At 49.2% G+C, this 25,814-nt stretch overlaps 1 protein-coding gene across 1 annotated transcript in view; it reads left to right on the top strand.

Moving 5' to 3' along the window:
• Positions 1-25,814, top strand: part of LOC143782222 (uncharacterized) — a 72,069-nt gene that overhangs the window by 40,034 nt on the left and 6,221 nt on the right. Inside the window, exons 8-17 of the mRNA XM_077269432.1 lie at positions 249-359; positions 1,294-2,961; positions 3,370-7,422; positions 20,448-20,551; positions 20,659-20,880; positions 21,701-21,869; positions 22,175-22,237; positions 22,442-22,776; positions 24,106-24,240; positions 24,857-24,949. Of these exons, the coding sequence (XP_077125547.1) occupies positions 249-359; positions 1,294-2,961; positions 3,370-7,422; positions 20,448-20,551; positions 20,659-20,880; positions 21,701-21,869; positions 22,175-22,237; positions 22,442-22,776; positions 24,106-24,240; positions 24,857-24,949 (6,953 nt within the window). The remainder of the gene's footprint in view (positions 1-248; positions 360-1,293; positions 2,962-3,369; positions 7,423-20,447; positions 20,552-20,658; positions 20,881-21,700; positions 21,870-22,174; positions 22,238-22,441; positions 22,777-24,105; positions 24,241-24,856; positions 24,950-25,814) is intronic.

The raw sequence follows: 25,814 nt of genomic DNA on the forward strand, positions 1-25,814 counted from the left end.
TTCTAAGCTCGGACCCCCTGGTGACTTGTACGGCTCCAGCTGGACCCTGCTCGGGGTCGGATTTCTGCAGAGGGGGCCGCCGTATCCATTACATTTGCATTAAGGCTGTGAATGTCTTCCAGCGGATTTAGTGTCTTGCTTTTTTCATCTGTTGCTGGCAGATTATTCTGAGACTAGTAGTTCCCCCAACAGAGGACTCCAGGCCTATGCAAGTCATGGTGATTTTCCTGTTTGTCTGTACATTGCAGAACACGAGGGACATCAGCTGAAACTTGAGGAGACCCCGCTCGATGCCGCTCCTTCCTCAGAAAGCCAGCTCCTACCAGACCTGGGAAGTTATGTGGAGCGACATGACGGAGGTAAGGAGATGGCACGTAGACGCTGTGGTCATGTAGACCGTCCCTGTATAGGGACGTGGACCCGCTGCCTTGTATGGTGTTTATGGCATACTGCTCAGCGTCCCCTTTTTTTTTTTTTTTAAAGACTTATGGATGAGGTCTATGGGGACCCTACATGTGTCCTGAAACCTCCAGTGGGGGACGCAGTCTGTAATTTAAAGTGTATTGTCCCCAGTTCTTGTGCACAGTCAGGCTGCCCTCTTAAAGAGCTATCCCACCAGACGTTGGATCTGTGGGGTCTGCTGGGTGGGATCTATAGCAATGTCAGATGGGGCTCTGAAATACCCCCTCTCGATCTCCGTGGGACTGCTGGCGACAGGCGATGGTCTTTTTTTCCAGTAATCCCGTAGAGAATGAATGAAGTAAGGCCCATGTGCGCTGCCATCGCCCTCTTCTGTCAGAGCATTTCCAAGCCCCTTTTGCGGGTCGGAGATGTATGAGCTATCTCAGGAACACTAAATTCAAACGTGGCCATGCATGAAGTATACAGATACCCAAAAAGTCTGTCCAAGTCTTGTCCAAGCTGCAGATGATCGGCACTAGTTGTTCATCACCTGCGCCCATGTGGTCACGTGTCTGCACCAGTTTTGGAGTCATGTATCTTTGACTCTGGGTCATAACTGACACTACTTTATCCTGCGTGTCTCTCGGGGGCACCTGAACTTGTGCTACTGTCTTACAGTATCTTGCAGCATCTGTCCAGCCTTGCAGTAATTTAGTCACTTTGTCCTCCTGTAGATAATCTGAGCGAATGTTTGGTTTTTGTTTGCACTTGCTCGGCTCAGGTCTGACTCTTCCCCAAAAAATTTACCTGGTTGCTTCATCCCCTCAATCTCCCTGGTAGCTTCTTATATCAATCACTTTGTATTTTATTTTTTTCTTTCTTTTCTTCCAGAAGATTTGCTAAATCCAGATCCTTACAGTCAAGACCTCATTTTTGCCTACATCGAAGGTTCTGACCCAGCTACTGAAAGTTGTGTGTATGAAAGTCTCCACAATCCTTCTGTTGGTGAAGGTTGTCAGCTCGAAGCATCCATCGTCCTTCAACCCAAAGAAGATTTTTATGCAGAGCAGGTGACTTCTCAATCTCCTGAAGCTCCATTTTCTGCAGAGCTGTCTGTATCACCTGCTGAATTGATACCGGCAGATTCCCTTGTGTCTTCTGTCCAAGAGATCCCCACAGAGATCCAGGAAGAGCCTCAGGCCTCACTTGGTTCATTCATCCCAAGAGAAGTCATTTCAGCCTTGTCTACTGCTGCAGACCACAAAACAGAGTCTCCAGATTCCCCCACTTCTGACTTCATCCATGAAGAAACATCTCTGTGCTCCCCTGTGACATTGGTGCAGGAAGAGGGTGTTCCAGCTTCCCTCATTGCATTGGACCAGAAAGAGTTTTTAGCTTCTCCAGTGACATCAGTCCCGGAAGAGGAGGTTCGGGCTTCCCTTGTTGTGTCGGACTCAGAAAAGGAGGATCCAGCCTCTCCTGTTTCATCTGTCCAGGAAGAGGAGGTTCTAGATTCTCCTGCAACGTCTGTCGCAGAAGAGAAGGCTCCAGATTCCCCTGTTGTATTGGTTCCAGAAGAGGAGGCTCCACATTCCCCTGTTGTATTGGTTTCAGAAGAGGAGGCTCCACATTCCCCTGTTGTATTGGTTTCAGAAGAGGAGGCTCCACATTCTCCAGTAGCTTTGGTTCAGCAAGAGGAGGTTCCAGTTTTCCCTGTGGCTTTGGTTCAGCAAGAGGAGGCTCCAGCTTCTCTTTTGGCTTTGGTTCTGGAACAGGAGGCTCCAGCTTCTCCCGTGGCTTTGGTTAAGCAAGAGGAGGCTCCAGCTTCTCCCGTGGCTTTGGCTAAGGAACAGGAGGCTCCAGCTTCTCCCGTGGCTTTTGTTCAGGAACAGGAGGCTCCAGCTTCTCCCGTGGCTTTTGTTCAGGAACAGGAGGCTCCAGCTTCTCCCGTGGCTTTTGTTCAGGAACAGGAGGCTCCAGCTTCTCCCGTGGCTTTGGTTCAGGAACAGGAGGCTCCAGCTTCTCCCGTGGCTTTGGTTCAGGAACAGGAGGCTCCATCTTCTCCCGTGGCTTTGGTTCAGGAACAGGAGGCTCCAGCTTCTCCCGTGGCTTTGGTTCAGGAACAGGAGGCTCCAACTTCTCCCGTGGCTTTGGTTCAGGAACAGGAGGCTCCAGCTTCTCCCGTGGCTTTGGTTCAGGAACAGGAGGCTCCAGCTTCTCCCATAGCTTTGGTTCAGGAACAAGAGGTTCCAGCTTCCCCGGTTAAGAAAGCTGTCTCTTCAACCTCAGTTGCCTTAGTTCAAGACGTAGAGGTCCCGGCCTCTCCCGCTGCATTAACCAAGGAAGTAGATTCTCCGGCCTCACCTGCTGCTCTAACCCCGGTATTGGAGACTCCTGCTCCACTTGCTACCTTTGCCCCGGAGGAGTCCACTTTGACCTCACTTGTCAGCCAAGTCCCGGCAGAGACCTCAACTCCACTTGTAACAGGAGGAAACCAAACACCCGAAGAACCAGCAAAACCAGTGGAGAAAGATGGCGACCAGCATCCTGGAGACCAAGGTAAGACAAACTCGTTATTATATAGTAAATATAGATTGGTTTTTAGCTTTGTTTCACTGTCATTTTGGGGATATTGATCTCCCCGTTACTGGTCCTGAATTTTCCTTCCATGTGTCTCCGTTCCCTCACTCACAGAATTTTTGAAACGTTCAATATTTATATGTAAGATGAGAATCTGGAGACCCATAATATACCATAACATAAAGTATTTTTATTATGTTTAATAACTACCGTATATATTTTTGTGTCTTTTGAGTTTACCTACCTTTTCATGCTTTTTTTTTTTTTTTTTGGGGGGGGGGGGGTTGTTTGCTCTCTAAAAGCTAAATCCATATTCTCTGACACTCGTTTCATATGAATTTGATTTTAGTTTGGGGAATAAACCTGATATTCCTGTTATATCTACAGTGCCCCTAAAGCAAAACACTTCCAAAACCGGTGACCGACGGCTGGGCAGAGCGAAAACTGCTCTAGCGCCCTTTTCGGACACAGTTCTAGAACCCTTCCCTGCCAGTCCTAATCCAAATCCATCTCCTGCCCAACCTGGTTATTCTGAGTCCTTAGCGTCTAGAGCCAAAGCTTTGCACAAAAAAGCCCACGACATGATGGAAAGCAGAAAGGAAGTCACAAGAGATGCGGGAGATCCGGAAGGCATCCAGGCATCCATGAAAAAGAAAAAGAAGAAAACAAAACAGAGGAAGACTTATGCCCCCAGAGATTTGGAGTTTGGTGAGGACGACACATTTCCTAGGGCTGGTAGTGAGGCTTTATACTCCGGTGCAGGGCAGATGGGACACGTGGAGCCTCTTACAAGACAAGACCATCTGTTTGAGCAATCTCTGGGTATTGCTAAGAGAGACACACAAAGTGCAGCAAATGGCACAGTGCCCGCTGCTAATCCCACCGCTGCCAAGTCTACCCTGGAGATCTGCGCGGAGAGCGAAGGTGACCCGACCTTGTATCCTCCAGAGAAACTAACGCCAGCTCTACAAAACATTGATTCTCCCTCAGTCAGACACTTAGAGTCCCCACCTGCCGACCAAGTGGATAAAAGCCTTTTCGACACACGGCCTTCCCTCATGGGAGAAACTGGGAAACCTGACTCTCCTATGGAGGCTATATTTGGAATTGCTGACACAGATGTCACCAAGTGTCCTTATTTACATCCTGAAATTCTGCTCCAGACTTCAGAGCAAAAATCTCTGAAAGCTCCATGGAAAGACGAATGCAAGGAGAACGCCTCGGAAAAGAACAAGTCCTGCGCTGATGCTTCCTCACCCGGTGGACCCGAGACGGTGAAATGGGACAAACCTAAAAAAAGGGATAAGAGAGCTGGCAATTATAGCCGTGGAGGGCACTCGAAAGACTCAAAGCATTGGCAGAAAGGATTAGAATCGGATCTGCAGGCCGGTCGTATGTCATCCAATCCAGACTGGGACGAAAAGCATTTGCCTCCCGTAATACCACCAGATGAATTCCAGAAAGCCCACGAGAGGGGCCATAAAAGCAAAAATCCAAACGAAAATTTGCTTTGTGACACCGAAGATCTCCTGGATGATGACTTTGGACTTGGCAGAGACCTTAAAAACGTATCTGGAGACTCACTGGTATTTGGAAGGACAGCAGGGTTAGACGGGGATGTTCTGCTGCACAGCAAAGATTTTAATAAAAGCGACGCATTACCTGGTTCTGCCCCATTACCTGGTTCTGCCCCATTACTAGTTGGCTTGGATGAGGATGTCCCCTTTACATCTTTAAAGCTCACAGACACTGTGGTTGGCCTAGTATTGGGATCTATAGAGCCGAAATTAAAACCACCTACTCCAAAAAATGAATTTAGTTCAGCCCAAAAAGACAAAAATCTAGATGGCCTGGACAATAAGTCTGGTACTGACCCGTATGGAAAAGTCCCGACTTCAGAAGCCAAGTCTGAGGGCAAGAGGCCTTTTCCAGAAAATAAGCCTAGTTGTGAAGATTCACTTTTAAGAAGTAGGACTGATACTGTTCTGACTGACAAGCTGGCCTTTCCAGAAAATAAGACTAGCACAGTCCTGGACAAGGAGTCCATTCAAGAAGGTAGACCCAGTACAGTCCAGGGTGGCAAAATGCTTGATATGGTTCTGTGTAGCACAGAGACTGTGCTAGAAAATAAGCCAGATCCGGTCCTGGGTAGCAAGGAATCTATTTCAGAGAGCATACCTGTGGAGGTCTTGGATGGTAAAGTGTCTACACCAGAAGCGAAGACTGGCAAACTCATGGATTTTTTTCCAGAAAAAAAGTCTGGTACAGTCCCAGCCCGCAACAAACTAGAAGGCAAGCCTGATATAATGCTAGGCTGCAAAGCTTCCGAAAGTGCGCCTTGTATAGTCTTTAATACTCTAGAAAATAAGCCTGTCCCAGTCCGAGGTGATAAAAAATCTGTTCCAAAAAGTAAGCCAGAAAATGAGTGCCTTCCAGAAAATAAGCCTGGTGCTGTCCTTGACCTTAAAGCTCCTTCTCCAGATAATAAGCCTAGTGCAGTCCTGGACATTAAAGCTCCTTCTCCAGATAATAAGCCTAGTGCAGTCCTTGACCTTAAAACTTCTCCAGAAAATAAGTCTGGTGCAGTACTGGACATTAAAGCTCCTTCTCTTCAAAATAAGCCTAGTGCAGTGCTTGACCTTAAAGCTTGTTCTCCAGATAATAAGCCTGGTGCAGACCTTGACCTTAAGGCTCTTTCTCCAGAAAACAAACCTAGTGCAGTCCTTGACCTTAAGGCTCCTTCTCCAGACAATAAGCCTTGTGCAGTCCTTAGCATTAAAGAGCCTGTTACAGAAAATAAGGAGGGAAAAGTTCTTGACGTCAAAGTTCCTTCTCATCCAGAAAAAAAGCCAGATACAGTTTTGGGTGGTAAGGAAGCCCATCCTGTAAATAAGCCAGCTACTGTACAGTGTAATAAGGAGCTCACTCCTGAATGTAATCCGAATTTTGTCCCTGACAACAAAGAGCCCTTTACAGAAAGTAAACCTAATACAACACTAGATCACTATAAACCTGGAAAAGCACAGCCCACCATTCCAGAAGATGCGCTTCATACACTGCTGGATACCAAAGAGCCCTTTCCTGAAAATAGGCCTGGTGCAGAATCCATCCCTGAAAATCTGTCAGGTACAATCCTTAAACCCAGACTCTCCAGTTCTCCTGCCGGGAGTCAGTCCGAGCCAACGGTCCAAACTCTGCAACCACTTTCTTCTTCGAAAAAAGCTCAAACTAATGGAAACGCTTCCTTTGAGAGGCAGATGAAAAGCAAAAGGGGGAAATTAAAGGGAAAGCCAAATGGTACAAAAAGTGTATCTGATGCCGGGGACAGAGGGGTCGAGGTATCTGCCGTCCCCTTCCAGCCAAGTGACCATCAGCAGGAAACAAAGTTGTCAGGTTCTAAGAAAGCCGAGCGTGGGTCTTTAAAGCGTCCTCATAGTTCAGAGAAGGATAGCTCCAAGTTGATAGATGCTGGATTGATGAGTGCCAATGATGGTCCTGCTGGAAATGATCAAATGGATGATTCGGCAAAAGATGTCTTGATTCCTTCTCCAGTGGTGGACTTGTCTTTGAAAGAGCGAGAAGCAAAGGTTCTTTCTCAACGGATGGACCTAGATCTTGATGATGTCATGTTTCCTCCATATGTCCAGCCAGAAAAACAAACTCCAATCATTGCTCCGTTATTACAAGGGCTGAGTGACGACATCTTGGCGCTTACCGGGAAAACTCCTCCTAACAAAATAGAGCTGAAGTCAGATGAGATGGGACCACCTAATGCAAATCTGCCCCCTCATTTAGCTGGGTCTTCTGGAGTCCTACAGTCATCTCCAGCTCTTGATCCAAATCTCAAAGAAAAATTGGCAGAACCATCGAATTCTTCAGTGGAGAAGCCATGTTCCCACCTTGAAGGTTGTGTACTCTTACCAAAGCTGGAGTCCAAGTGTGAGGACATAGATCCCCTTGTGAGTTGTTCTTCTATGCCCAAACATAACATTGACTATATCAATGTTGAAGGAGATTCTTCAGAGGTAGGAACCTCCACCCAGGACTCCGCAAAGATTGGAGAATTTCTTGATCATGTCAAAGTTGCCAAAGATGTCGTCCAACATGTTTCTGAACGTAGTAAAGATTGCTGTGATGCAACCGGACTGCAAAAAGTTGGAGCTAAATCTCTGCCTGCTGCAACTAAAGCTTCTACTGGAGAAGCCACCAAAGATATTTTGAAGACCAAAACGAAGATCTTACCTTCAGCTCCTGGTCTTAAAGATCGTCCTGCTACAGAGAAGACTCCTCAGAAGAGTAACAAGACTGAAGTTCTGAAGGGCTACATGAGGCCCACCAAAGCCAGAGAAGCTGCCCGACCACCGTCACTTTCTAGAGTGGCAGGACCACCTACGGAAAAATCCAAGCTGCCAAAGGAAGCTCATTTCAAGCCGGAAAAAGGTGTGTGATATTTTGCATCCTCTGGCATGGAGTTAACAAGCAAAGCATGGCCACACTCACCGCAGCATCGAGATGAGGTTTGGCTGCTTGTGTGATACACTGCTAATATTGCCGGTATACCCCGCTAATCCCATACACCACGCAAGAGTGCAGGTAAATGGTCATTTAAAGGGGCAGCATCCAATTGAGTCTTGGGCCTGACATGCATGTCTTGAACAATAACCTCAATCTGAAAATTGCTTTGTTTTTTTAATAACAGGGTATTCTTATTTTTACAAATGGATTTTGTCGGATAGAGCTTGTAAAAATAAACAGTTCTGTAGTTTAGTGTGCTTTAAAATTTTCAACCGTTCTTGAGATATTAACACTTTTCTGTTTGTTTACAGCTCGTTGCCAAGGAGACCGACCACCACTAGCGTTTTAGTGGTGGCCAAGCTTGCACAGTGCTTACAAACTCTCTTCTATTAGCTCTCAAGCATTGCCTTTTAAAGCTGGCCATGATCGCTGGACCATGCTCTAAATACTACCACCTTCAGCACTGACAAGGGAGACAGCAGCGGTGGTCGGTCTCCTAGGCAACAAGCTTAAAAAAATATATATATATATTTTTTTTAAATATTTATCAGGAACGGCTGCATAGTTTAGTAAACGATTAAAAGCAAAAATGCTCGTTCTAACAAGCTCTAACCAACAAGATCCATTGATCTGAAGATGAGAAAAAACTTTGTTAATAAATAAAAAATTAATATATATTTTTTTAAAGATTAATGTCACATTGTGATTGGTCGCAGGTTAATGAATAAGGCTGCTATCTGGGATTGCCAGAACTGCCGCAATGTTTTTTTTTTTTTTTTTTTTTTTTGGGGGGGGGGGGGGTTCTTGACCTAAGGACCCCCCAATATAATGACTAAATGAGACCTGATGAAGTCGGCATTAATTGCTAGGATATAGCTTTTATGCTTCGTTATGAGCTGCGGTGGTCTGACTTTGATCCTGAAAATTAAGGGTTGCGTTCATGTTTTCCTTGCTCGGAGCTGTGCAGCAATCATCGTGCACTGCGGTTCCTTAATCTCAAAAAAATCAATGGTCGGACCCCCACTAATCATAAAGTAGCATGCTGACATGCCGTGAGACCCCCGTCCCCAGCATTTCTCTATGATCAGTATTTCCGCATGGTGTGACTAACCCGTGTGTGCTAGTTTTGCCATTTTCTGTCTGAAGATTTTACCGGTCATCTGTAAATATGGCTGAAAATCGTCCCAGTGTCCGGTGCAGTCAGGACCCCCAAGCAGCAATCCAGAGACGTCCTGGGAGGGGTGCAGATTAAATATCAGGTTGTCCAACATGGCAGATGTATAAGGAGCGGCCCACGCTTCATACAACCTGCTTGCAATCGTTGCCTGCAGTATAAAGAATGGGGGGTTACGTTTTGGTTTCTGAACTTGGAAGGCTACATTTACATGAATGGTGTAGGCTGTGACCTGGGTTCAGATCAGTCTGTACAAATGGTCCGTGCGTTGGGACCAGGAGATCCGGGATCGGTCCGGTCAGTGGGTCCAGGTGTAGACTGTACAATATATATGTGACGGTCATCCAATCATCACACTCCCTCGTACTACAGATCCTAATAGGTGAGATTCCTTACAATGTAGACTTTGTGTAATTGCCGCAGTCTGATAGAAAACCGCCATTCTTTACACTGCAGCTGCATCCAGAGGATTTGTATGTTACTACATAAAAAAACAAGGATACAAATTCGGACCCATGTGAACCCCCGTATGTCTAATTGTGTAATGTGGTAACATTTCTGGTTCATTGCACAACTTTGGTCACCGGCGACGAGAACGCTGTGTTCAGTACTACACTGGGGCCTGGTTTGCTTAGTTGGGTGGTAATTTTTTTAAATTCTTAATTATTAATATTGCTAAGCTACAATTTTTGCTGTGATTTTGGAAATCACTACAAAAAAATGCTCTGCAGCCGCTGTTGTGTTCTAGTTTTGGCCTGAGAATTAGATTTGTCACTTGTGCGTTCCTGTACAATGGGAGATTCACGTCTGCGTTGGTAAAGCGTGGAGACTGTGAACGAAGGAAAGGCTTTATATCCTTACAGGAAGAAAAGCTGCTGAGGGTTTTTTTTTTTTTTTTTTTTTTTAAATGGATGAAAATCTGACATTATTTTGATTATATTTAATAATAAACAATGATTAAGAATATTTTTATAATTTTTTTTTTTAAAATTTTGTAATTTAACCCCTTAATGACAGCCAATACGTCTTTTAACTGACCTGAGATATAAGAGCATAGCCTCCCCATACAGGTGACAGTCCAGCAGCTGCCGGCTGTCCACTATAGCTGACAACTTGCTGCATCAGCCACGATCAGTGTTTGCACCGTCCAAATCTGTTTAACCCTTTAGATGCTGCTGTCAGTAGTGACTACATCATTATAAATGGTTAACAAGAGTGTGGGGGCTTCCGCTTTATCCCAATTGGTGCCCTCAGATCATGATTGTGTGATCCTGATGTTTGCCATGGCACTTCATGACCAAATTGTGGCCTTAGAGTCTGACGGCTGTTGTAACCTGTTCAGAAGTTAGAGGCATTTAGGTGGTAAAAATACACATTTTCATTTCTGTCATGCCACTTTCCATTAATTCCTGAAAAGCACCTGAAGGGTTAATAAACTACCTGACAGCCTTTTTCAATATGTCAGGGGGTGCTGTTTTTAAAATGGTATCACTTTTGGGGGTTTCCCAATATATAGGACCCCTAAAGGCACTTCAAATATGGATAAGTCCTAAAAAAAATAAATTTTGTAAATTTCCTTGAAAAAATGAAAAATTACTGCTACATTTTTAAACCTCCTAAAATGCTAATAAAATGTTTTACAAATAGTGCTGATGTAAAGCCGACATGAGGGAAATGTTGTTTATTAATATTTTGCTGTGGTATGACTATCTGGATTAAAGGGATAATCATTAAAAGTTTGAAAATTGCTATTTTTTTTTACATTTTTCTCAAATTTCTGATATTTTTTTATAAATAAACACAAAACATATCGACCTAAATTTATCATTATCCTAAAGTATATTGTGTCCCGAATAAACAATCTCAAAATCACTGGGATTTGTTCAAGCGTTCCAGAGTTATTACTACATAAAGTAAGACTGGTCAGATTAGAAAAATTTGGCTCCGTCACTAAGGGGTTAAAAAATAAAAGTTTACATTTAAAGTGTACATACGTACACATACATACATGCATACATGCATACATGCATGCATACATGCATGCATACATACATACATACATACATACATACATACATACATACATACATACATACATACATACATACTAAACATTTTGGCATGCTAGAACTAGTAGTTCTCAACAGGATTTGGCAGCTGATCTGGAATCCCTCATCTACACTTAAAGGGATTGTCCACTTCTGTTTCCAAAACTGACAGGAGCGAAGGGACCATGTTTTTTTTTTTTTCTTTGTAGAGTGAAGTGTTAATTTCCAGTCTGAGCGCCGGTGTCCCGTCAGTCGGCCGCCTCTGTAGTCTGATGGTGACTGGAGTGATGCGGTTCGGACTTATTGTTAGTGACCTCTCCCCTCCGGATGATTTTTGAGAAGGGGATGGAGAAGCCGTTCGTAGCAATGGAGATTTTCACCAATACGCAGTTTGTTAGGTCGCTTTATGATGGATGTTTACGTCGCCCCTGCGGGCAGTGAGAATTCCCTTCTGACCCTCTGGGAAAGCTGGGTGTCGACCCTTTTATGAGGCATCCACACGGATTGGAAATTTGCTGCTATAAGACCCCCACGAACTTGTGCAGATTTAGCAGTTTTGGTTTTATGGGAGATTTCACAGTTGCAAACTCCAGGAAAGCTGGGTGCTTCTCCTCCGGGTCGGCTTTTATCGCAGCCTCGTGGGCCGTCACCCAGCTTTTCCAGACACCGACGCACTGTATTTCTGACGTCGGTTCTCCTTCCATCCACGCTTGCTTCTTCCTCGCTGTTCGTTTCCCTCCTTTATGAGGACGTTGCCGTGGCAACGAGCGAGAAATTGGAAGGAAAGCGTTAAATTTGGTAAAAAATAGCCGGGCTAAAAATAGCGCAAAGAAAAGGGGGGGAATCGCTCCATATAGCGCGGAGGGATAGAGGGTGGGTTAACCCCTACAGTGCTGGCAGGATTCCCGTCACTTTCCTGGAATAGTACAGCATTGACGGAGCAGCGTTGGGATTGATTGTGGAGGAGGGGAGGTCATACACTAAGGTCATTGCTGATGGGGCATTTTATTTTTTTTCTTCATTTTTTTTTTTCTCGTCTGATCATTATTACGGTAATGGTGGAATATTTCCGGGCAATAGGAGACTCTGGGTTTTATGGTGCGTCGCCACCATTGCGTCCTGCGGGGCAACGCCAGGGAATGGACGTGTGCATATGGCCGCCATAGGTTTCTCAGGGTCCGGCATGGCAAATGTGCCCCGCACCCGGCCGTATCCAGGATTACCCCCCCCCCCCCCCCCCCCCCGTGCCTGGTCTGCACATGGACCGGTGTGACATTTCTGTTGGCACAGGGTGTCATCTGTCCGGCCCGCGGCAGCGGATATCTGCCCGTGTCTGCGTGCACAGCCGCTAATGCAAAGCTACACAGCCCCGAAATAGCAGCAGGAGCTGAAATCAAAGCAGTGGCGGCCTGTCACTCCAGGGCCCCGCGCTAAGTAGGTCTGCGCAGGGCCCGGGGCCACACAAGACACAAGTCCGATCTGCAGCAGAAATAGACGTGGCGTTATAAGGTGCAGGACGGAGACTTTCCAGGTAGAAGAAGCCACTGATCCTCCCTCCACCCGTCTTATAGGTGCAGCCATTAAAAAAGAAGGTTCATCACAGACAACCGCGCAGACGTTCTGGCCCGTGCTTTGTGGGGATGCAATTAAATTTGGACGCCATTGCAGGTCGCTGGGTGCTGTTACTTTATGATCGCTGGTGGTCCGATCACTGGGGGACTCTGCAGAGCGGCGCAGCGGACAGGACGGGGACCAGCTGCACGCACCATTCCCTTAAATGTGGGTGACCTGTGCTAAGTAAAACCGCGCCGCAGCCCCTTCATTCTGAGAATCTAGGTCTGACCCCGTATTGGGGGGAGGGAATGGCTCTTTAGGAACTAGACTCGGACCCTCACTGCCATACCCTATTGGAGGTTTTAGGCGGCGGGCCAAGTCCAATCTCATCTACTGTCGCTGTGCTGGCACTATGGGGGGTCCTCACTTGAATGTATGGGACTGTGGGGGTCCTCACTTGAATGTATGGGACTGTGGGGGTCCTCATGTGAACGTATGGGGCTACAGGAGGCTGTTGGAGTGAGGATTTTTGGTCTTTGGGGTATATCTTATGGTGGCATTCGTTCTTAATCTCTGAATCAGTATTTGCGTCTCTGCTGCACATTGTGACTTGCACGGGCTGGTAACAATGGCTCTGCCGGGGGTCTCGCTCTTCCAGGCTGCGCTGTCAGCTATGGGGAGGTGGGACCCTGTAGGTGGAGATTAATCCTCTGCCGTGAACACAGAAGCAGATGTGATGTCACAGCGCGAGGCAGGCTCACTCTCTGCACGGTGGTCTCTCTCACAAGCCAGGGCGAGCCAGACCAGAAAACAATGTCTTTCTCCAGCCAGCAGCCCCCTGAATACAGCCAACTGTGCAACGCCAGGACCCCCGACACCATCCCGGGAACAGACTACCCCAAAGCAGAGTACGAATGGCAGAGGACGGAGGGGAAGCTGAACGAGATCGGCTTGAACGTGAACAAGACCGGAGGGCAAATCAAAGACGGGCTCGTTAAAAGCGCCGGCTTCACGGATGAGGACAAACTCTGCTTCTTCGAGACGAAACTGGACAAAAGCCTCCAGCTGGGACCCAAAGAGGAGCGTGAAGGGCAACCAAAAGGCAGCCAGGTCCTGGCCAGTCCCGACCCACTCGCCTTCCTAGGAGTAGACCCGTTCTCTAAGCCTGCGGAGGTCGCCCTGCCCACCGCCGGACCATGTAGTATCTTTGATGGCTTCGATCCGATCCTGGCAATCACAGACCAGGAAAAATCTGTAACAAAAACAGTCATGGCGTCTTCCATGGAGAAGGAGACGCAGCTTTTCGGGCAGTCCGAATCGGAGATGCTTTTCCAAAATCGCGGCACCAAGGGTCTGAATTCCAATTTTAACCCCATCCTGGCTGACAATTCCTTCAGCAAAGAGAAGTGTTCTCCGTCCGACGTCGACATGTTTAACAACCACCTGAAGAACGGATGTGCCGTCCAAATGCCCCGCGAGCCACCGAAAACAATGGTGGAGCTGGCACAGGACGACTTTAAGCCCATCCCTGCCAATCACACTAATGACCTAGATGAAGACTGGTTCAACATGGACACAGATGATCGGCTCGACAGTCTAGATGATTGCCCGCTACTAGACAGAGCTTCCTATCAGCGGAAAGCCATCCGGCGCGCGATGTCCGAGTGCTCGCACCTGGCAGTCCCCCAGACGGTCAACGTTGCTGATAAGTACCCCGAGAGTTCAGGAGCCAAGGAAGACCTTGATCTGCTGTCACCACCCGGTGGCTTGAACCCCAGCCAAGCAGTCCCGGCCAAAAAACAAGCAAATTCCATGAAGAGATCCATGACGGTAGCCGAAGAGCAGTCATCGGGCTATGACTTCAGGTCCAGGAGTGAGATCCCGGACTTCTCCTCCTCCTCTCTTATGAAGGGGCATCTCGTCTTTAAGGATGAGCGAGGCAGCGCGGGGCCGCTCCTAACCGGCCAGGACTTTCTGTCCTTGGCCATGCCACTGACAAAGCTGGACGATGTCCCGGAAGCTGGGACCGGCGAGAAGAAGGAAACGAAGCAAGAGGCATCTCCACTCGCTTCTCCATCCAACGTCTCAGAGAATAAGAAACCCAAGCCAGAGAACATGAGGCTGACGGAGGAGACTGTGGTGGAAAGTGCTAGTGCCTCGCTGTTATCACCCAAAGAGAAGGGCGTCCCGGAGGGTAAGTGTAAGACGTTAGGACCAGTCCATCTCATATTCAGCCATCTTGAGTGGTCCTGGCTTTTCCATCCTCATCGTCTCCTGGTTCTGAAGTTTTAACTCCCGGCTTTCCGACTGCTGAACCCGCGGGCAGAATTGCAGTTAGGAAGCCGTGGAGAAGCCGCCACATTGGTCGTCGCTGAGCTGTTCTCCAAGCGATAGTTCATTTCCATTTTCTTGTATTTGTGTCTTTCCCTGGGTTGCAGGGTCTCGGGGGGGGGGATTAGATGGTGGGCACATTGGGCTCCGGGTATAGGGGGATTACAGTGAGAGAAGGGGGGGGGGGGGGAATGCTCAGCTCGCCCAGGTCTGCTGAGAAACGCAGCTGTGTGGAGATGTAGCAGAGCTGAGTGTGTCACTCGCACCATGTTGGGCAGCTTTCATCGCAGCATGCGGAGATGTAGATGATTACTAGTGACGGCTCCTGTGCTTTCTTCCATAGTGTCTGCAGGGTGACTGATTATTGAGGTCATTAATGCATTCTCCTAATTCTAACACAACCTAATTCTTCATGCTTTTTAGCCTCCTTTATTTTTTTTTCAGGCCTTTACCACACCTTGCATGCCAGATTATGCATTTTTGCAACCAGTGATGCAACTTAGCAAATACTCCAGTTTAATAAACTCTCCCGTTTTGTGTCTGCAGCTTCTCTGCAGATCTCTGTCCCTATGGTTAGACTGCAAACTATGCCTAAGTGTGGTCTGATGGTGCGGATGTGTTTTCACTTTTGCCCCTTGTTCTGGGCTGTGTAGGATGTAACTGCCCCCCCACTCCCAGCATACGCCGCCTGTCCTGGAGGGGGGACGTAGCTGCCCGGACAGTGGTCTTCTCTGCAGCGGCCTCTACAGGTGGAATGTGGCAGCGCATGTAATCTTTCAGGAGGATATAAGTGTAGATTGTAGGAAACGCGCACCGGTGTCAGGGTGACGGTCACTCAGGGTGCTGGCAGGGGAGCGTGTCTGGACCTGGGGAGGGTTTTGATGGCTCCTTATGTTTAGCAATGGTGGCCACTTTGGCTATAAATCGTGTTTAAGACCTCGACAAAGAATAGTCACTACTTTTTTTTTTTTTTTGGGGGGGGGGGGGATGTTTTGTGAAATGTGAATATTACAGATAAATCTGCGCTTCAGACTGGATTTTATTCCTGGTTCCATCTGTCAGAAAATGCAGCGAAGATTAGAGCAGATTATGGAGGCTCCGTATAATGGGATCTGCCCGAAACGGGAAGGACTCCGCCAACGAAAGTGATCTGCTTCACATGAGCCGTTAGATCACATTGCACTAAAGCCGAGAGCCCCGATCATCGGAGCCCAGGGGTAAAATCTCCTCGGATCAGGACCTCCGATTCTCTTATGTTAGTTTATAGCCCAGAAGTCATGCACATTAATAATATCTGATAATGGGTTTTAGTGCAAATGTTGCATCTTTGTGCTTTTATAGGCTTTGTTTCCCGGTCCATTGCTGGCTGCTAAATGAGGTAACTGAGGATCTGTCAGTGAGCTCCTTCTGAGGAGAGTGTAATCACGTGATGGGTGATTTATGATTAGTGACAAGCTCGCTGACCGCTTCTCAGTTAACTCCTTCTGCAGCAGTCTTTTAAGTGCAAGATTTTTAATGAAACACGATTGCAATTATTTTTGCACAAAACACATGTAGTTCGGATTTAAGTATCCATCTTTTATGCTCCCGTCGTCTGTCTCGTCCTTTGTAAACTCTAATAGATGTTCCTCTTAAAATTGCAAAAGCCAAATAGTCGTTCTCCTGCCCAGGATGCGGCCCCCCGAGGAGGACACAAGTCTTTGTTATGAGGCGGTATCAGCATTCTCTTGGTATCTCTCATAAATTCAGGAGTCTGGGAAAGCTGGGTGCTGAGCTGTGTAGTTTGCCCAGCCTTGGTTACACACCTATCGATCTGGGGACTTCTTGCAAGGTGGTCCCCCATCAGGAGATTCTCCGGACAGGAGGGCAACCAGCCCGGCCTCTGTTTCTCTCTGGTGCTGCCGCATGGAAAGTGGATGAAGCTTTAGTGCAAAAATTGTAATCGCCCCGATACAGAGTAATGAGGGGCCGAGCGAGCCGCACAGGTCACCGCCACAGCACGCTGCGCAGGGTAAAGGGTCTTCACTTGTGTCCCCGGGGGATTTTCTGCAGTAGAACGTGATACACGATGGAGGAATGTCTACCCCGACACTCCGTTTCTGTGCAAAGATCCTAGGAGCGAGATACATGATGCAGGAAGTATCTGCACAGAAACGGAGCATCGGGGTAAATAATAATAATCTTTATTTTTATATAGCGCTAACATATTCCGCAGCGCTTTACAGTTTGCACACATTATCATCACTGTCCCCGATGGGGCTCACAATCTAAATATCCTATCAGTATGTCTTTGGAATGTGGGAGTAAACCGGAGAACCCGGAGGAAACCCACGCAAACATGGAGAGAACATACAAACTCTTTGCAGATGTTGTCCTGGGTGGGATTAGAACCCTGGACTCCAGCGCTGCTGCCCGGGTAAAGATCCTAGGAGCGTGATACACGATGCAGGAAGTATCTACACCGAAACGGACGTACGGTGCAGATTTCACAAATCGGCACGCAAAATTCACTGCTGATTTCACTCTGTTCAGTGCAGCGTCTGGGGTCTTCTAGCATAAAATCCCACATCCATGCCCCAGAATTCAGAGATGAGCGGATGGTGAGCAGAACATGCAGCGAATATTAGAGACTGGGAACCGCTGCAGATTGTGCATGTACCCCACCCAGTTATGGCGGGGCAAGGCCACCCAGTTATGGCGGGGGAAGGCCACCCAGTTATGGCGGGGGAAGGCCACCCAGTTATGGCGGGGGAAGGCCACCCAGTTATGGCGGGGGAAGGCCTCCCAGTTATGGCGGGGCAAGGCCTCCCAGTTATGGCGGGGCAAGGCCTCCCAGTTATGGCGGGGGAAGGCCTCCCAGTTATGGCGGGGGAAGGCCTCCCAGTTATGGCGGGGGAAGGCCTCCCAGTTATGGCGGGGGAAGGCCTCCCAGTTATGGCGGGGGAAGGCCTCCCAGTTATGGCGGGGGAAGGCCTCCCAGTTATGGCGGGGGAAGGCCTCCCAGTTATGGCGGGGGAAGGCCTCCCAGTTATGGCGGGGGAAGGCCTCCCAGTTATGGCGGGGGAAGGCCTCCCAGTTATGGCGGGGGAAGGCCTCCCAGTTATGGCGGGGGAAGGCCACCCAGTTATGGCGGGGCAAGGCCTCCCAGTTATGGCGGGGCAAGGCCTCCCAGTTATGGCGGGGCAAGGCCTCCCAGTTATGGCGGGGGAAGGCCTCCCAGTTATGGCGGGGGAAGGCCACCCAGTTATGGCGGGGCAAGGCCTCCCAGTTATGGCGGGGGAAGGCCTCCCAGTTAAGGCGGGGTCCGTCATCTGCTCATTATCTGGTTTTGGATGATCGGCCGCTGACGCCATCACACATCTTCATCTCCCAGCGTTGGCAGATATGACAATTAGTATCTGTGCCTAATGATGGGGGTGATTGTTCTAACCCGTCCATGTATTAATAAACGGGGTGGGCTCGCAGGGGAAGCAGCCAGTGACTGGACGGCCCCCCGCTCATTATTTCAGCTCATGGGTTACATGGGGACAGTTATTACTGAAGTGGCCGCAGTCTCAAGCCGGATTAGTCGTCCGCTGGGGATTGTAGTAAAAGAATAAAATGGACATGATTTGCTTTTTTAGCCTCTTATATAAATTGCGGCTTTGGTTACACGCAGCGCAGATGTTCCCACCAAGGCCGCACTGTCTGCAGGAAACTACAGCAAAAAGATACATAGATTTTTAGTGTCCTGCTTCTGGTTTCCTGAATGGAGCCTGCAGTGTAAAGGCCCCGTCTCACATAGCGAGATCGCTAGCGAGATCGCTGCTGAGTCACTAGTTTTGTGACGCAACAGCGACCTCCATAGCGATCTCGCTATGTGTGACACGTACCAGCGATCAGGCCCCTGCTGCGAGATCGCTGGTCGTGTCGGAATGGCCTGGACCGTTTTTTGGTCGTTGAGGTCCCGCTGACATCGCTGAATCGGTGTGTGACACCGATCCAGCGATGTCTTCACTGGTAACCAGGGTAAACATCGGGTTACTAAGCGCGGCCCTGCGCTTAGTAACCCGATGTTTACCCTGGTTACCCGGGTGCTGCAGGGGGACTTCGGCATCGTTGAAGACAGTTTCAACGATGCCGAAGTCGTTCCCCTGATCGTTGGTCGCTGGAGAGAGCGGTCTGTGTGACAGCTCCCCAGCGACCACACAGCGACTTACCAACGATCACGGCCAGGTCGTATCGCTGGTCGTGATCGTTGGTAAATCGCTTAGTGAGACGGGGCCTTAAAGCATGAGGGATTATTTTTCTAGTTGTTTTGGTTACATGCTGTGATGAGCTACTCCAGCACCTCCAGATAGTTGTGGGGGGTTCATAATCCTGCTAATTATTGAGGGTCTTACAGTGGACGTTCGCCGCTGATTTAGAAGTAAATCTGTGGTTGATGTTTGGCCCCACGGGGATCCGTTACCCCAGAATACTTGGGGTGTCGGCTGTGAGATTCATGCGCAGCTCTTCCCAGTGATGAAGATGGAGCTGTATCATGATGGGGGTCGTAGTCCCGCTGTTCTAATGCTGTTTTGCAGCCCCCATTCCCTATAGGTTAAATATTGGTGCATTGTTTTGCTGTGGACCCTGGTGGTCTCGGCTCAATCTCCGGCTGCTGGGGTCTCACCGCTGTTCTCGCTCGAAGGTTTTCTAATGTTTTTTTATTGCACGCGTGTGTAGTGATCAGTCCTAACCAGAGATGAAGCCAGACGTCGAGCCACAACATTAATACCACTGATGAGTGACGCCATATATTCCAGATAATCAATGGTTTCTGTCAGCAGCAAATACGGGGAAGAGTAAAGACCCAAGCGACCGCTAGGGCCGGACTGTGATGAGTGGGTCAGAGCATCTTGTGAAGAGTTCCCGGTATACGGCAGGTCTTGTGGGGTGTTCCCGGTATACGGCAGGTCTTGTGGGGTGTTCCCGGTATACGGTAGGTCTTGTGGGGTGTTCCCGGTATACGGCAGGTCTTGTGGGGTGTTCCCGGTATACGGCAGGTCTTGTGGGGTGTTCCCGGTATACGGCAGGACTTGTGGGGTGTTCCCGGTATACGGCAGGACTTGTGGGGTGTTCCCGGTATACGGCAGGACTTGTGGGGTGTCCCGGTATACAGCAGGTCTTGGGTGTTCCCGGTATACAACAGGTCCTGAGGGGTGTTCGCTGTATCCGGCAGGTCCTGTGGGGTGTTCCTGGTATACGGCGGTGCTCAAGGCGTTCTCCCGGTATACGGCAGGTCCTGTGGGGTGTTCCCGGTATACGACGGTGCTCGAGGCGTGTTCCTGGTACACGGCGGTGCTCGAGGCGTGTTCCCGGTACACGGCGGTGCTCGAGGCGTGTTCCCGGTATACGGCGGTGCTAGAGGGGTGTTCCCGGTATACGGCGGTGCTAGAGGGGTGTTCCCGGTATACGGCGGTGCTAGAGGGGTGTTCCCGGTATACGGCGGTGCTAGAGGGGTGTTCCCGGTATACGGCGGTGCTCGAGGGGTGTTCCCGGTATACGGCGGTGCTCGAGGGGTGTTCCCGGTATACGGCGGTGCTCGAGGGGTGTTCACGGTATACGGCGGTGCTCGAGGGGTGTTCACGGGTTACGGCGGTGCTAGAGGCGTGTTGCTCGCTGCATTGGTTAGTGACCACCAATATCGGTCTGAGGAAGGACACCTGGCAATGGCTAACATTCCCGCTGACTGTGATAGGCTTGTGTCTGGTATTAATGTTATGGCTGACGGAGCTGTGTGTAATCAGTCTGTATACGTATGAGGGTCTTCAGACCGTTAGGTGGCGTTTGGGGCTTTACCTGTGAATTTCATCTTTCAGGTAAATCTGAAGCGAGCGCCGCCCCAGAAGCCGCCAACACAGGAAGTGACATCACTGCTCCTCCTACCAAGGAGCTTCCCGCGAGTCCAGAGAAGAAGGTTAAGGTATGAGAGCGGGCGCTTGTGCAGGCGATGCTGAAGTGTGGCGTCAGATTGTGCGAGGTCTACACATTGCACAGATCACATCATGTGTTTATATCTTCTATGTAAAGGCCGCAGCAGCCGTGACCCCGTCCAAGCCCGCCGCTAGCCCTAGAAGTAAACCTCTGGCTGCCGCCAGCCCTAAGAAGCCGCTCTCTTCAACACCCACTCCAGCTAAAAAGACCAGCGGCCCCGCTCCAGCCACCACTGTCAGCAACGGCACTCCGAAGCGCCCTCTAGGGAGTGCAACCAAGTCCACCACACCTAAGGAGACGAAGGAGGCAAAGCCCAAGGTAAGTGAGGAAATGCAAAATGCTCGTCCATCCTTCAGCAGGAATCTTGCGTCGCTGGTGTAGTTGCGTGTTGTGGCCCCTGCGCTCGGCTCTGGCCCCACTGTGTATAGGGGAGCCGTCTGCTGATCCCCTTGTACACACTGTGTAATGTCTCTCTAGGGCCAGCGTCTCTTCACCGTCCTTACTGGTGTCCTCTCTTTCTGATAATTTAGTATAAACCTGTAAAGAGACAGGAGGGAGATGCAGCTGCAGATTCTCTGTGAGACGGCCTGCTGTGAGGGGAGGGATCACACGGAGAGCTCTGATTGGCTCCATGCCGAGCATAGCATTGCCATCACAATAGGTAGAGAAAGCAAAGAGAGAATATGCAGGAGGATGGGGAAGTGGTGATACACGGGGGTCGGGGAACTATAAACTGCAATGCCTGCGTTACAGGGACACTTTGTGTGAGGACTCCCGTTTTCAGTGCCCTTTTTGCTGCCTTTCTAATCTGGCACATATGGTAGGTGACGCTCTCCTCCACCCGCCGCTCTGCGCTGTTATACCGACTACGGGTCTCCCACCTCATAGCCGAGCGCCCCCGATAATCAGTAAAGGGCATTGTACACACTGGACAGGATATTGCGGAGGTGTGAATTAATACGGGCGTAGTGATAAAGTGGACGAGAGCACGGACCACAAAAGCGCAACTCACACCTGTGCCGACCACCGTGTGCATATAAGGGGCAGGAGGTGGGCAGCCGGTGGACCTCGCCCTCCGCCCTGGTGACATCTGCAGATTGTGCTGTACTGTCAGTTATTGTTTTGTTTTTCTGGGCAGAGTCTGAGTCCAGTGAAGTCCCCAGACAAGAAGCCCCTAACATCTTTGGCTACCCCTCGCTCTTCTGGTAAAGCCAGCCTGGTGGCCCCCAAGCTCGGCGCATCTGCCGCTGCGACTACTACAGGAACATCCGCTCCCAAACCTAATGTCACCCCCAAACGACCAACTGGTAAGTCGCCATTTTATATCCTGCAGGAAAAAACCTAATGCCAGGAGCAGAAGTGCTCAATGCCAGGCAGCAGCTGCACAGGCCGATGTCATTGTATGGCAGTTTTTGGCCAGAGCTGTGGACCTTTACTGGCTGAGGTGGAGTTCCTCTTTAAGGGTCTGCGCACAAGCTGGAAATCGAGACTTGGGGTAATTAATGCAGAAACGACCCCAACAGATGTAGTGAAGGGATTTCTGGAGGGTCACATACTTTTTCACATCGTGTGCTGATGCCAGCCTGGGCCTGACGGGTCTCCTCTGTTACAGCCCTTAAGAATGACGTGAAGGTGGCAGAAGCCAAGAAGACCACGACAACCAAATCCCCTACAGGTGCGTAGTCCTGTCTGCTGGGAACATACTGGACGTATACGTGATACACAGGGGTCTGGGTGGTCTGCGGTGACACTAAGACCACCTATACGGTCCCACACAAACCCGTTAACCCTTAGATACATGAAGTGGACAATCCCCTTTACCTTCACCCTGGGTGGGTTTCAGTCGAGGATTGTGACTCCTTTTCCTTCTCTCTTGCAGATTTAAGTCGCCCCAAATCGGTTACAGCTGATCTAACAAAAACCAATGGAGCCGCCGCAGCCCCCAGCCGCCCCAAGACCACCAAACCAGCTGCTTCCAAACCACTTACTGGTCCCAGTGCTTCCACAGATGCCAAGAAACTGCCCACCACCCGCCCGGCTCCTCTCAGCAAAACCAGCACAGCCCCTGCTAGTAAGCCTTCCAGTGCACTGGCCGCCAGCAAACCCACCGCAGCCCCCAAACAGCCTCGTCCATCAACAGCCCCCGATCTGAAGAACGTGCGCTCCAAGATCGGCTCCACGGACAACCTGAAGCATCAGCCTGGAGGAGGGAAGGTGAGCGCCGGCGCGTCCACCCGAGTCACCGTCCATCGTACACTGTGCCTTCCCCTCTCATGTCATCTGTCATGGCTGTAGGGGCGGTCGCTGTGCGGAATCTCTGCATGATCGAATTATGGAGGGCGACCATCAGTGAAATCAGGGCGAAATAGAGGGGACGTTGGGGGTTGTAGTAGCAGAGATGGTTCAAAGCCGCAGCTACCAACTACCCGTCAGGTGGATGACTGCTATATGGGCCAAAAATACAGCGTTCTAGTGACTGCACCAGCAGAATAGTGAGTGCAGCTCTGGGGTATAATACAGGATGTAACTCAGGATCAGTAATGTAATGTATGTACACAGTGACTGCACCAGCAGAATAGTGAGTGCAGCTCTGGGGTATAATACAGGATGTAACTCAGGATCAGTAATGTAATGTATGTATACAGTGACTGCAGCAGCAGAATAGTGAGTGCAGCTCTGGGGTATAATACAGGCTGTAACTCAGGATCAGTAATGTAATGTATGTACACAGTGACTGCATCAGCAGAATAGTGAGGGCAGCTCTGGAGTATAATACAGGATGTAACTCAGGATCAGTAATGTAATGTATGTACACAGTGACTGCACCAGCAGAATAGTGAGTGCAGCTCTGGGGTATAACACAGGATGTAACTCAGGATCAGTAATGTAATGTATGTACACAGTGACTGCACCAGCAGAATAGTGAGTGCAGCTCTGGAGTATAATACAGGATGTAACTCAGGATCAGTAATGTAATGTATGTACACAGTGACTGCACCAGCAGAATAGTGAGTGCAGCTCTGGGGTATAACACAGGATGTAACTCAGGATCAGTAATGTATGTACACAGTGACTGCACCAGCAGAATAGTGAGTGCACCTCTGGGGTATAATACAGGATGTAACTCAGGATCAGTAATGTAATGTATGTATACAGTGACTGCACCAGCAGAATAGTGAGCGCAGCTCAGGGGTATAATACAGGAGGTAACTCAGGATCAGTAATGTATGTACACAGTGACTGCACCAGCAGAATAGTGAGCGCAGCTCAGGGGTATAATACAGGAGGTAACTCAGGATCAGTAATGTATGTACACAGTGACTGCACCAGCAGAATAGTGAGTGCAGCTCTGGGGTATAATACAGGAGGTAACTCAGGCTTAGCACAGGGTCTCGTTTCCTTTTTGGCTGCAGTTCTGGACTAGACGGGACAATCCCTGAACCGTCGCTCTGTAATGAGGAGCTATAGATAAGGGAACAGGTGACTTATTTCCTTTCTTATTGCTGAATTATAAACCATCTTACATTTTCCCCCCCCCCCCAGCAGGCAAAAGTAGAGAAAAAACCTGTGCCCGCCAGCACAGCCCGAAAACCTGTCCCAGCCCCTGCCGCCACTAAAACAGCCAGCACTAAGCCGGCAGACCCTAAAGAGACCGCGCAAAAGCAAAGCAATGGGAAAGTGAGTGATCAGTGAGCCGCTGCCTCCTCCTCCTCCTCCTCCTCCTCGTCACTTCTCTTAACCTTAGCGATCTGTCCTCTCTCCCTCCTCCTGTCACCTCTCGTGTATCTGCCTAACACCACTTCTAGGCGTGTAGAAAAGCTCGCGCGCCCATGTGCGGGGTGACGGGTAAGTATCGTGCACCCGAGCTGGCGCTCTGCACATTGTAGGATGGTGCCAGCTCGCTCCCCTGGTCATTGGGGGTCCGAGATGCAACATTTAAAGGATTTCTGGAGAAGAATAAGACCTGGGGTCACTTCGATGGGGGGCACATGCGCTTGCTGGTACTAGCACCCACCAGTATGGCGGTGGTCTGTAACGCATGACTGAATCACTAGTTTTTGTGTTGACTTTGCAGCGTATCAACTAATGACGTGTTGCAAAAAGAGGATTGCTGGCTCTGCATGGGTGGGCCTAGGACGACGCTGCAGCTGCTGCTTAACCCCTTTGCTTCATGCTTTCCCCTCCCTGTTGTCATTCACGTAACCCCCGTTCGCTGTCACGTGATTTTCTAACCTCGCCTCTCCATTTCTGTGTCTCGTTTTGTTTTTTTTCTCCCCATCCTGTCACGCTCCAGGTCCAGATAGTCAACAAAAAAGTCAACTACAGCCATGTTCAGTCCAAGTGTGGCTCCAAGGACAATATTAAGCATGTTCCTGGTGGTGGGAATGTAAGTATGGCTGCCGGGCGTCGCGTCCGTGTGGCCGACTAATATCCATCGTGTCTCCTGCTCCACGAACTAACGGGGTCCGTGTGCCGGGGGTTTATGTTTAATACTCCGCTTTTAGAGCTGACCAGGGATTAATGCTCTCATTCACTGACAGGAAGCGGCGGTGACAAAAAACACAACTTTTTATTATTATTTTATACAATTAAAAAAGATGAAGATAAATATATTTCATTTAAGATGAAATCTATGAAACTTGTAACATTTTTGTATTATATTTTTTTGAGTTTCACAGATTTTAAGGTTGAAGGTAGATAAAAATCCCATCGCGTTAAACCTATAATTTAACATGTTGATCCAGAAGTAGGAAACCCCCCCCCCCCCCCCCCCCCCCCCCCCCCATGGGGCAGACACGAATAGCTGCATGTTAGGGGGGTAAAATCCTTCCCAACTCCACATACGGCGATCAGACTTGGATTAATTTTGCAGAATCAGGAAATGTATCCAGGCCTCCTTGTACAGAGTTGAGTTTTGCATAATCTCGCTGCTCTTACAGGAAAGACTCCATAGTCTCACTGCTCTTACAGGAAAGACTCCATAGTCTCACTGCTCTTACAGGAAAGACTCCATAGTCTCACTGCTCTTACAGGAAAGACTCCATAGTCTCACTGCTCTTACAGGAAAGACTCCATAGTCTCACTGCTCTTACAGGAAAGACTCCATAGTCTCACTGCTCTTACAGGAAAGACTCCATAGTCTCACTGCTCTTACAGGAAAGACTCCATAGTCTCACTGCTCTTACAGGAAAGACTCCATAGTCTCACTGCTCTTACAGGAAAGACTCCATAGTCTCACTGCTCTTACAGGA

Source organism: Ranitomeya variabilis, chromosome 6 (genome assembly GCF_051348905.1).
Source record: "Ranitomeya variabilis isolate aRanVar5 chromosome 6, aRanVar5.hap1, whole genome shotgun sequence".
NCBI lineage: Eukaryota > Metazoa > Chordata > Amphibia > Anura > Dendrobatidae > Ranitomeya > Ranitomeya variabilis.